Source organism: Carlito syrichta, unplaced genomic scaffold (assembly GCF_000164805.1).
Source record: "Carlito syrichta isolate Samal-C Ts95f unplaced genomic scaffold, Tarsius_syrichta-2.0.1 Scaffold289272, whole genome shotgun sequence".
Taxonomy (NCBI): Eukaryota; Metazoa; Chordata; class Mammalia; order Primates; family Tarsiidae; genus Carlito; species Carlito syrichta.
The window spans coordinates 183,445-196,521 of record NW_007233368.1 but is presented as its reverse complement, the minus strand read 5'-3'; the positions used below and the strand labels follow the sequence as shown (position 1 = coordinate 196,521).

At 35.5% G+C, this 13,077-nt stretch overlaps 1 protein-coding gene across 1 annotated transcript in view; it reads right to left on the bottom strand.

The window, feature by feature from the left end:
• The window catches only part of CWC22 (CWC22 spliceosome associated protein homolog), a 56,426-nt gene that overhangs the window by 39,623 nt on the left and 3,726 nt on the right, over positions 1-13,077 (bottom strand). Inside the window, exon 3 of the mRNA XM_008054232.1 lies at positions 3,660-3,799. Within this exon, the coding sequence (XP_008052423.1) occupies positions 3,660-3,686 (27 nt within the window). The 5' untranslated portion in view covers positions 3,687-3,799. The remainder of the gene's footprint in view (positions 1-3,659; positions 3,800-13,077) is intronic.

Here is a 13,077-nt window from a genome sequence, read left to right as displayed (position 1 = left end):
AGTTGCCCAAGCAGGTCAGGCATTCCACACATCTAACTTCCTCTTTTATAACTATCTAATTAACATCCATTTGAGTCTAACATTATCACAAGCAAATTGCCAAAACAGTCTCATTAACTATTGAACTTTTTCAATAGTATACACTTACTAGACTAGTCTATGTAGGTGAACAAGCATGTAATCAAAATTTATCATTTTAAGTAGCTACAGTTTGTCTGTTATTTTACACCAAATCCAACCATCTTAAAGTTCTAATATGTATAAGAAAGTTTTTAAAACTATTTCACTTAGCAACACAATGAAGTAGAATTATTCAATATGCATGACACAGATGTCTATAAAACTTCACATAAAGATTCTAAGCCAAATACATAGCATAAAATACACGCAATTCAACAGTAACATAAAATATAGGTTTATACCGATCATTTATAAAGACATAGTATAGACATACTGAAGGATACAAAAGACAAGAAAGACCTTCAAGTAGCTATGATCTTATAGGAGAGAGATGGTTATAAAAATTTCCACAATTAAATATATAAGATTATTTGTTCCTCAGACAGAAAGAGATCCAGAAAGAAGGAGAAAAGAGGAGAGGAAGAGAGAAGAGAAGAGAAAGAGAGCAATAAAACTGCACTATCAGCTGGGCTTGATGGCTCAGTCTGTAATCCCAGCACTTTGGGAGGCTGACGCGAGAGGATTGCCTGAACCCGCGGGTTCAAGAGCTGCCCGGGCAACTTGGCGAAACCTTGTCTCTACAATAAATCAAAAATCAGTTGGGTGTGGCAGCGTGCGCCTGTAGTTCCAGCTACTTGGAAGGCTAAGGAGGAAGGATCACTGGAGCCCAGCAGGTCGAGACTGTGGTGGCCAGAAGTGTGCCACTGCACTCCAGTCTGGGTGAGAGTGCGACTCCAACTCAAAAAAAAAAAAAAACAAACAAATCAGCCGGGCATGGTAGCACATGCCTGTAATTCCGGCTACTCGGAAGGCTGAGGCGGAAGAATCGTAGGAGACCAGCAGGCGAGGCTGCAGTGGCCGGGAGCGGCCACTGCACTCCAGTCTGGGCGACAGAGTGAGACTCCAACTCAAAAAAACCAAACAAATAAAAGAAAAAAACAAAAAACAACCCAAAACTGCACTATCTACTTTTTTCTTTATAAAGTAAGGCAATTATTTTGATTACATTAGGAAAAAGGCCTCAATTCTGTGCTAATGATTTTTAACACATCTCCGTAACATCTGTTGTGAGCAAAAGAGAGAAACCAAAAATACTAAAGTTGTGAATCAGAAGGATTTCATAAACATGATCAAGTAACTAATGACTGACCCACATAGTAAGTGATAACAAGAAATCTTCAGTAAGGAACACTGTGGCAGAGTATTGAGGATGACAGTGGGAAAGGGGAACCTGAATTCAGCTTTCATAGATAAATAGACTTTCACCAAGTTAAAAATCATTTTCTGGTATAATCCAAATATTAACAACCTGAATTGCCCTATTTCCTTTATCACAGAATTTAGATTATAAGTCAATGTAGTAGGTGAAAACAACACAGTAAAAATTACCTTTAAAAAAATTTCTAGATTGCTCAATAAGCAAAACCAATATGTCGACAACATGTAGTCACTTGTAGACTAACAATGTACAGACAGCAGTATGGAAGATAAGTGGAAAAGAAAACTGAGTCCAGTGTCTTTGTGGATCCGCTAGCGTTTAAGAGGAAGGTAAAGGAGAGGCTGGAAGAGGTAGGGAGTTTGCTTCCAGCTTGCTAAGGAAGCTACAGTAAGGTTCAAGGGAAAAACGGATCCTCAGATTATGAACTTATAAGATGAGTCTTCAGAACATCAAGGGAGGATCTGAACTTCAACTGAAGTAAGAAAGAGTGAGCCCTAACCCAGCTAGAATACCTGTTGTGGCTAACAAGAGAGAGAGGCAGACTAAAGAGAACTGGCTGGGATGGCCAAACTACTAAGTGTGAAGGGCATGCTGACCAAAGTCACCATTCTTGGACTGGAAGCAGGTGGTGGGGCAGGTGGGATACCACACAGGACCCAGCAGGATCACAAGAGGGAAGCCTGGAGAAGCAGAGACTAAAATAAGCAAGAAGAGGATTCCGAGAAAGATCAACATTTCTCTCTGTGTGGAGAAGGCATCAATCTCTTGTTTAACATAGACAGACTTCTACGTAGAGACATCTGTCTAGGTAGAGGCTTCTATGTAGATGGCATCACTCTCTTGTCTAACATAGCTCAGTCAAGAGCCAGTTCTATACAAGGTCTCCTTTCTCTTTTTATGCCCCCAGCTCCTGACACAAAGACTGCCACCTATTGATTTCAGAACAATATACCAGGTTATTGACTAAGAGACAGAGCCAGCTTAGGAGACAGTGAGCCCCTTTCCAAAGGAGATAAGTAAGCAGAGGCTGGGAACTGCCCAACAGGGAACCTGCAGTGTCTTACACTGGACAGAGGTTGGAAAAGATGACAGCAGTTCAGTAAGCACTTACCACACCCCAGACCTTTCTTCTCCTAAAGAAGAAAGTTTAGGAGTGCAGAGCTGGTGGAGAAGAGGAAGGGATGAGTGCCTATATTTATAATCAAATAAAAATACACCTTCCCCTTTACTGATTCCAAGGCCCAAACAGTAATGCCCTGGGTTGTAAATTCATGCAGTTGAAAAGAAGAGGACGTTGAATGGTTTGCTCTCCTGCCACATCCATACACAGGCAGAATAGTTCTAAAACAAATAGAATTACAGTGCCTCCTCACCACTTCCAACCTCCTACAATTCTTCTCCTCTCATAACCTGTTCCAGCCACCCTAGACTCTGCTTTTGTGCTTGCTGTTTCCTTTGCCTGGCACATTCTTCCCCAAGACATCTGTATGGTGAACTCTTGTCTCTTCAACTCTCTTCTCAAATGGCTAGTTTTTCAGTAGGCCCTATACTCACTTCCCTAGTAAAACTGCAACCCTCAGAGCAACTGATCCCCCTTACCATAACCTATTTATTTTCTGCACAGCACAAGTCTAGCACTTAACACTCAAACAAACTATATCACTTACTTACGTACCAAGTTTTTATTTTATTATTAGTTTACTATTTGGTCTCCCCCTCCCAAGAGAATGTAAACTCCATGAGAACAAGGATTTTGTTCACTATTTTGTTCCAAGTTCTTAGAACAGTCCCTGTAACAAAGTAAGAACTGACTATGTATTTGTTGAAAAAATGATGTATACTGTCTAAAGTAAAATATAGCACAGAATAAAGAGCCCATGTATGCATATGACAGAGGCAACAAGAGGCCGACATTATAAACAGACATGCAGGAAGGTCCCTGCACTGTTACTTATCTTTCTTTTACATGTGGTCACTCACATGATTTGTGCAGGTACTGCAGCATGCATGCACACATGCACTCATACACACACACACACACACACACACACACACACACACAATGTTCTCTCAACTGCCCTCCTGTACACTATTACTTCCACCTGGACAAGTATCTACATTTGAAATTGTGTAAGTTCAGTGCATGTAGGATGCCATTCCACTGTCTGGTTCTAATGTCCTAATCATATAAATGCATTTTTGTTTAGGATAGATATTAACTATATGTTTATGTCCTCTATCTTAAGGTTCAAACACTTACTTTTATTTGTGCCACACTACTTTTCATTTTTTTGTTGCTGGTTAATCCAATAAATCAAAGATTTCTCAAATTGGTCCCAGTAACAAGTATTCAATGGTCTGAATTCCTCGACAGTTTACATTTTCTGTTGCAAACATCACCTATAAAATACATCAAAGAAGGTTTTGTTAACACTGATAAGTGTATAAAATAACAATATACTCTTTCCACACAATAGTCATTTGACCACCTTACTTTTCCTAATCAATAAGCACAGATATAGTTGATAATAAAATAACAATTTTTTAAATCCTTAAACCGTTCCACACAACAATGTATATCTAACACATATTAGTAGAAAAACTCTATGAACAAGAGAGTAAATAGAAGGCTTTATTCTAGTGACCGACAGAAATGAAAGTTAATCTAAAATCAGATGTCCTATAACTTTGTTGAAAATGTTCCCAGTGAGGGAGATCATATCTACATCATAAAATAAGTGTTGTGATATTATTTAAAAAATTTGATTGTAAAAACAATTATAAAGAGAAACTGTATAAAATGAGTATAAAATATCCAATGTTTCTATATAAACTAAGAATAAAATATACAATATTCTTGCAATAATGAACAGTCAAAATAAGTATACTCCCCATAGAAACTAAATAACTAATAAACTAAAACAACTATGTTTCAATACGACCTATGAATGACACAAGGCTTCAGATATATGCAATCTGAGAACTAAGTATTTGGCTCAGATTAAACCTAGTCATCAACACTAAATCTAAAGCATCTTTTAATATTCTCCTAAAATTTACTAATATGTAAATTTTAGTAATTTCTACAAAATGCTGAATTGACAGTTCTGTTCATATAGAGCTGCCATTCAAGCATTTTATTGGAATTACAGATCTAAATGGTTTACAGGATAAGTCATAAAATCCTCAAAATGAAACAGAAGAAAATAATTAGAAGAAACAGAGAATACAGAGAAAGAACTATACTCAGTGCCAATATAATTTGAACAAAACTAGTAAAAAGATTCTTAATTTGAGTGCTACAAAGGGTATTACAAATTATTTGGTTCAATTCTTTCTTTTTAAAGATGAGAACACTGAAAATCAGATAAGTCATTTCAATATCCTAAGTTATAATATCACTTAGACCTATAACTAGAAATCTAGCCTATGGACACCCAGCTAAGTATCTGTTTAATTAGACCACATACACAAACAGTCTTGACATTATAATGTGATGTAGAGTTGCTATCATTTAATGCAGAAAAGGATGTACAAAAATCACTAGGTCAAGAAATGTTTCTATACAACGGTTATAGTATCAAGGTTAGTAAAAGCAATATACACAAGATTTACAAATTTATCAATATGAAAATAACTGCAATCTGAAGCACACCACTGCTTACATATCTGAAGCTATAATTAAACAAATTATGTGTACGTAGCCTGTTTCTTCAGTTAGATATTACTACAGTTGTATGCAAAGCTTGGCCTTGTTTTTGGCTAGCAAGTTGTCCCAAACTGTTGTTTTTAAAGAGCTACTCTAATCCTAAACCCTAATGCTATACGACAAACCAGTCAATATAGGATCTTAATACGCCTACAACTATGGCATTATTATTTGAACTCAGTTTCAAGTAGCGTTTCCTACTAGATACTATACCTTAGATAAACAATGAGAAAAATCTCAGAATAAGTGATTCATAAAATCAGACTCTGTGGTGGTAGTAGAGAGCAGAGGCATGCCCCCTACCTTAAATAGTCTATTTTGATATACCGCAAAAGTTACAATCTTAATGAACCTGTGTTAACAAAAATCAAATAATAAAAAAAGTATTTCAATGAGGAGAGAGAGGTTAGAGACTAGCAAGTTTTAGGCATACAATCATTACACTATTTTCCTATAAGAATGTAAATAATAAAGATGTTTTGATTCCTAGGGCAACTGGGTAGCCTATGTGGCATCTTTTTACAAATCTGTTGCAAGAGAACCTCAACTTCCACTTCTGAAATGGCTAAGCTCCTACTGAACCCAATAACCACCATAAACACACAGATAACAACCATAAACTCACAACAACCAGAATGCATTGGAGCGTGAAGAAACAGGCTGATTCTAGCTGGGAGAAAGCAAAAATGCAAGTAAAATGGCTTTAGCCTGAGGGCAAACTGCAGTCTGTACCATGCATGGCTAAAAGGGATAGAAAAGCTTCAGGCATTCTCATTTAAAGAACAAGAGAACAGATTCTCAGGCAGTCACCTCTGCTGGAAAGTAGAGAAATCAGGAGAGAAGACAGCCAGTGAATGGAAGCCCATGTGCTGGGCATAAACTCTCCTCCAATTTTTGACTACCTCTGAACCAACCCACGTACAAGGAAGATTCCAGGTAAGATCAGAACTATGATCTGGAACTACTACTCTAGAAACTGGCCTCTGCAATTTAAGTCTAAGTTAATTGTCTAAAAAGTCAGCACTCCTCAGAGGAATGTAAAATCCAAAGTCTCTATAACATGAAAATAACAACATCCAGGATACAATCAAAAGAAAATCAACTTATCAAAAAAAATGTGGTGCAATATTAAGGGAAAAGATAATCAAAAGAAACCAATGCTGAAATGTCCCAGATACTGGAATTAGCATATAAGGATTCTAAAGAGTAGTTTTTAAAGCATATGGAAAGATGCAAAGGAAAATATGCCTGTGAAATTTCAGCCAAGAGAAACGATAAAATAGAACCAAACAGAAAGTCTAGAACTAAAAAATATACAAAATGAAAAATTCACTGAATATGCATAATAACAGAATGGAGATAAAGGAAAAAATCAGTGGATGTGAAGATAAATCATAGGAATTATTCAATCTAAAGAACAAAGAGACAAAAAATTTTAATGAACAGTATCAGAGACATGAGGGACAATATCAAAAGAATCAATGTACATGCATTTAAAGACCAAGAAGGAAAAGAAAGCAATATTGAGAAAGAAAAAGATAGTTCAAGAAATAGCTACATTTTCCCCAAATTTGGTGAAAGGCATAAATGTACAGATTTGAAAAGCTCAGAGAACAACAGGCACGATAAATATAAAGAAAATCACGCCTACACACAGTCACAGACATAGTCAATAGTCAAAGTGCTGAGAACCAAAGATACAGAGAAAATAAAGCAGCTAGAGAAAAAAACAATGCATTACATACAGAGAAAGGATTCAGACTACTGCTGACTTCTCATTAGAAACTAGACACCATGTGTTCTCACTCATCCGCGGGAGCTAGAAAAGTGAATCTTATGAAGATGGAGAGTAGATTGGTGGTTATTAGAGGCCAGAAAAAGGAGGAAGATGGGGAAAAGAAAACAAAAATAAATAAATATATTTATTAACACTGAACTATACACTTAAAAATGGTAAAGATGGTAAATTACATACAAATATTTTATATATACATAACATAATTGTATCTATTACCACTGAACCATTGAACTATACACTTAAAAAATGGTAAATATGGCAAATATTTATGTATAATTTACATCAATAAAAATGCTTTTATTAAGAAAGAAACTAAAGAGAACAAAAGATAGTGAAACAATTTTTAAAGTGCTGAAAGATAATACAATCTTTAAAGGATGAAGCAAAATAAATTTACTTATTAAACAAACAAAAACAAGTAAAAGAAACTAAAGAATTTATCACCAGAATATCTGCACTACAAGAAATACTAAAATAAGTTCTTCAGACTGGAAGGAAATAAACGATACTCGACTGGAATTGTTTTACAGAAAGAAATGAAGAATACTGGAAATAACACAGGAAATATAAGACTACTTTTTCTTTTAATTATCTAAAATACACATGACTCTTCAAAACAAAAATTATAAAGTATTAAAGGGTTATAATGTATGTAGATGGAGTATATATAAATATAGGACATGAAATGAGGGACTAAAATGGGCCTACACTATACAAAGTTTCTACATCTTTTGTGATATAGGTCTCCAAGTGGCCAGTGAAAAGTTAAGGATATATACAATGTTCCCTAAAGCAAAGATGAAGAAAAAAAAAAAGCAAAAAGTATAGTTTAAGAGTCTATAGAAAAATTAAAATGTAATTTAAAAAAATATTTAAAACAGAATCTAACCCTCCCTTACCTCAGGTGAGGTCCCTACTGGGACAAATTTTATGTCAGTGAATTTTAGGCCCCACTTGCCACAACAAGATGACTTTGGGTTGAAACCAAATTACATGATTCTCTCAAAGGTCCTGTTCTTATGGTTATAAAGGTATAGAGTCATAAAACTCAAAACTTTACTCAACCTATTTTTGCTTAAAGGTATTTTTTTTTCTACCTCTACCATAACAATCATTATATTATTTTTAACATATTCTTACCACCTTTACCACCCAGTATTATATATATATTTGTTCAACAACAAATAATATTTATGACACTTCTATTTATTTGCCAAGCATCTTCATAGGCATTGGGTAGGCAGCCATGAACAACTCTAACAAAATTTCCTGCCCATAAGAAGCTTACGTTCCAGGCAGAAGAAACAAATCTATAATTAGCAAAACACCAAGCCACTGGAGCAAAGTGGTAGGTTGGGCTTTTTTCCTACATGTCAGTTACAGATAATTACTTCATAATATAAAACTGGTTTGATAAGTCACTATGTTAAAACCAATCTGAATGCTAAAAAAGTGCATGATAGGAGAATGACTTGTGTATATATAATAGGACCCATCTACTTACTAAATCAGAAGATGGGTGGAAAGCCTAAGGGGAAGACCCAGGCATACTTGTTTTATGAAAGCATTCCCATCGTAATTCTAATATCCACTCCTTCCCCAAGTCTCTTCAACTTTCCAATTCTAGATGAGAAACTTGGGTTCTCAATTGTTCTTAAGCCATGAGTCACTTAGGAAGAAAACAGAGACCATACATTCTACCTACTTTATAGTGAATAACTGGCTTATAAATCAATTGGAAAGGGACACACACATTCCAAATGTATTAGTCCTTAATAAGTCACTGGTAATCAAGTATACTCTGTCACATTTCTGTGTCTCAAACTGTAAGTGTGAAAACAACAATATTGTAAAGTAGACTGCTACGACAGTTCTAACACAAAAATGCATGAAGTACTATCATTGTCCGGATTGATACAGAATATGCCTGCAGGGAAATCCTGAGACTTCAATATGTGCATACTTAATACTTATACTAATTGGAAGTTCCTGCGATGAAAGCAATTTATCTAGTGTTTATAGCTCACCTTGCTCTTCTTGGCATCACTATATAGATTTTATGATGAATTATTATATTTCTCTCCCCTTGTCACAAGCAACTCAGCAAAGCTACACCTGATCTCCGAAGCAAGGAAGATATTTTCCAATAGAAGACTTAGCACTCATGGAGCGCTAGTTCAAAAATGATAGATTTTTCTCTCAGTTTCAGCAATGAAAATATTTGATAACATTTATAAGAGTACTTCAGACTGTAAACTACAAGCTATGAAACTGTAAATTCTGCAATTATCTCAAAAACTCAGAAAATATGGCTGAAATAGTGGCAGAACACTTCTACCATTATCAGTTACATACTCTCAATTCAAGTCAGAAGAAACTCGCAGAAACACACTATCATAAAACTGCTTTTAAAAAAAGAAAAAGGGGGGGATCAACAAAATGAATTCCTTTTAGTTTGTACCTGAGCAATCTAACGACTGGTTTGATGAACTTCAAACATTGTAACAGGGTTAAAAGTAAATAAATAAATAAACCTTAGCTGCCCAATGTGGGAAATGGCAATATTAATCAACATTCAAAATAAAGACCGTCTTAAATTTACTCTAAATGCCAAAATATAATGGGGAGAGGGGAAGAATGATGGGACTCTCAGAAAATCCCCAAACAAGAGCCAACCCCTTGCCCTTGGAAATAATTACTTTCCTTCTCAGGAAACAAACAGGAGTAACAGATTGGTTATACAAGATTGCTATGTACTTTCCAAATCTGCACTGAAGGAAAATCCCTTTAAGAAAAACATTTCTTCCTATTTTGTGTGTGTGGGTGTGTATATATAACTGAGATGTGTACCCCATGATATGCCACATAAAAAAAAAAAGTTGTGTAATTTGATTTTGCCATAGATTCACAATTTCAAAGAAAAAAGAGGTCAAAACACTCATTCCTTTCCAGAAGAGTCACCAGGTACGGGTTAACAATCTGCAAATCTGAAACCTGAAAAAACAAAGACTTGTCTTAAGCTTGTGGTAAATCAGCAGCAAAACTTGACATGTATTAGCTTGATACATATTGTGACTCTTGATACAATACAGAAATATGCTGATTTAGAGGATGTTACCCAGAACCTCAAAAGGGGTTACTTAATAAACAGCATATGCACTATATTTATTTTCAATAATCCAAGAGATTCTGAAAGTTAAAATACTTCTGGCTCCAAGAATTACCTAGTTACAAGTCTGCACCTCCTGTTGCTTGCTTCCTAGTCAATGGCATACACCAGGTGTGCTCTTTGATTCATAACCATTTGAATGACTAAAGATTCCCATGTTCAAGTAAGCACAAGGCTGGAAGTTGTGTCCTGGATAATTCTGCATATTGTTTGGCTTTTGTAAGAGATAAAAAATAAACATAATATAAAGGTATTTGACTGGTCTGTGCAGAGACAGCCCACATTTTGGGACACCTAAGATAGTAACACTAAGATGAGTAAAAACAGATGACATTTTAGTGAACCCAATGATACCAGTACCAATACTGAAAACTACTCATTATAAATAGAGAGGAAGTATTATCTTCCATTCATTTCCAATATCATGAAGGTCATCCAGGTCAGTCTGTGCTTAAGTTATCAAAGAAATTAAAAAGTGACACAATCATTTGGATATACTATAAAATCTGTATATGTTTTGGGGGGTACATAAGAGGATTCCCCCAATACGCTTTTCACCAGATTGTTGTGTCCATGAGAACAGGAATTTGTCTATTTTTGCTATGCTTAACATTTCAATCAACTGTTTCTTGATTCCTACTTGAGTTGGTTTTAAAGAAAAATTCTACTTGTTAAACTTCTTTACTGATTTGGTTAAAAATAAACTATGACATTTATGTGGTAAATTCTCCTTATTCTGTCCCTTTTCTAGTTCCACTCTCCTCTTTTCCTGCACAGCAGAGATGTTTTTGATATAAATCCACACTTGATGTCTCTAATTCTTAAACTCCCACTAACCTCCCTTGCCCAATGTATGGCTTTCCATTTCCACGACTCCAGAGCATTTATCAAGGTTACACAATAACCTTCTTGTTGCTAAATCCAGAGTCAACTTCCTTCTTTTATCAGACATTGCTCTAGTATTTGGTACTGCTAATTCCCTTCTTAAAGTTCACCTTTCTCTCCATACCTTTAACATTCAGAAATCCTTAGAGCTTAATCTTTGCTAGTGAATTTTTGTCTGTTTTGTTCCCTGCTATATTCCCAGCACTGGAGGCTCTTAAGACATACTTATTAATAGAACAAATGAACGGTCCCTATTTTTTCTTTCTCTATAATCTCTGTGGAAGAGTATCACCCTAGGCACAGCTTCAACTAACATGTGAAAACAACTTTTTATTCTGGCTCAATCTTCTCTAGAGCTCCAATCCTTATGTCCAATTAGCTCTAGGAAACCTCCATGTGGATGCCCCAGAGGCCCTCTGATCTAAGAAAATACAAACCGGAACTCATCATTTCCTTCTTCCCATCTCAAACCAACTTCCTCTAGGATATGACCTACAAAGCTTCCCAGATGGCGATTTTCTTTAACCCACTCCCAATAAGTCACCAAATTCTACCAATTCTACCTTCTCAGTTAATAGAAAAAATAAATCTGTTACTGTTTTCCTCCCATGCTCTGTTACCATATACAGAAAATTGGGGGAAGGTTCCATTTAGGGGAGATCCCATAATGAGATAAACTTTGCTTCATTTTGAAAGATGGCAAATTGTTTTTGACCTCTCTAACAAGATTTCTCACAAGATCTTTATCTTTAGGCTACAAGAACTTTCCCAACTTGCCTCTAAAAATATAAATTCCATATATACCACTAACTGGTATTCCATCTAAGCAAAGCAAAAGACTCCTTTAAATATCTGCAAAGCTGCCCACAGAGAAACCCAGGCTTTCAAATTAAAAGTATATTTCTCTACCATGTATTCAATACTATTCCATACTTTCCAAATATCCTTTCTAAAAGTTTTTTAAGTGGCAATTTTGTCTCTATGCCTACTGTCTCAATAACTTCTCTGTATGTCTGTCTTTAACAGAAAAAAAGTTCCTCAGTGGCAGTCCTTCAACTAAATAAAACAAATCCTAAGGGACATCCTTCCTGCTACTATATACTCAATCACTTGTACTTATATCCTCCCAAGCTCACCCCTTCTTGCCTTAATTTCCCCATATATCCCTTGGTTTATGGCTCAGATGCCTGGCAACAGGATTTAACTTTTCGGCTTTCCTCAATTACTCCAACATCTCATTCATTGAACAAATAATATCATCATGGTTTTTCTTGGCCTAGAGATTAAGCTAAGTTTATACCTATTTTTATAATAACAAAATCTTACATTTCAAACCTATACCATAACACTCACCACTCTACTTAATACATACCTTCTGGTAAAGAAACAGTTCTTGTGCTTCTAATCACTCATTGAATACTTTCTTATTCATCTGAATACTTTCTTATTCATTTCAATTTATAATAATTGAAAAATTTTGTATAGGAAAATGGAACTAAAAAAATGATGAAATTAGAGCTATAACTGATATTTATATTAAGTGGCTCAAAAAAGTACTTATGAACTAGGAGCAGTGGCACATACCTGTAGTCCCAGCCTGGGCAACATAGCAAGACCCCATCTCAAAAACAGAAAAAAAAGGAAAAAAGAAAAGATAAAGGAAAAGACAAGTACTTACAGAGAAAATGAGGAAGTATGAAAAGAAAGAAAAGTACAGTCATGGTCTTTTTAATAAAGGCAGTACCTGTGCATGTCGGGAGATATATAATAAACAGAACACAAGGCATCATGTACTCTAACCACTGGTAGAGAATAACGTCTAAGTGCTATAGCATTGTTATAAACATAGTACTACTGGAAATGTGGAAGTGCAAACAAGTGTTTCTGGGGCATATAGAAAGAAGCTGAGTCTTGAAGGACAAGTAGGAATTATCCATAATAAAAGTGGAAAAGCACATTCAGAAAGTGAGACAAGTATGAATAAAGATGGAGATGAGAATTTCTGGATTCCAAGTAGTCTAGTAGAGCACAGTGTGTACATGGAATACTGAACATGCATGAGATGGAACATCAGAGACTCACGAAGTTAAAGTATGAAAGGTCCTTGGTCACTGCTA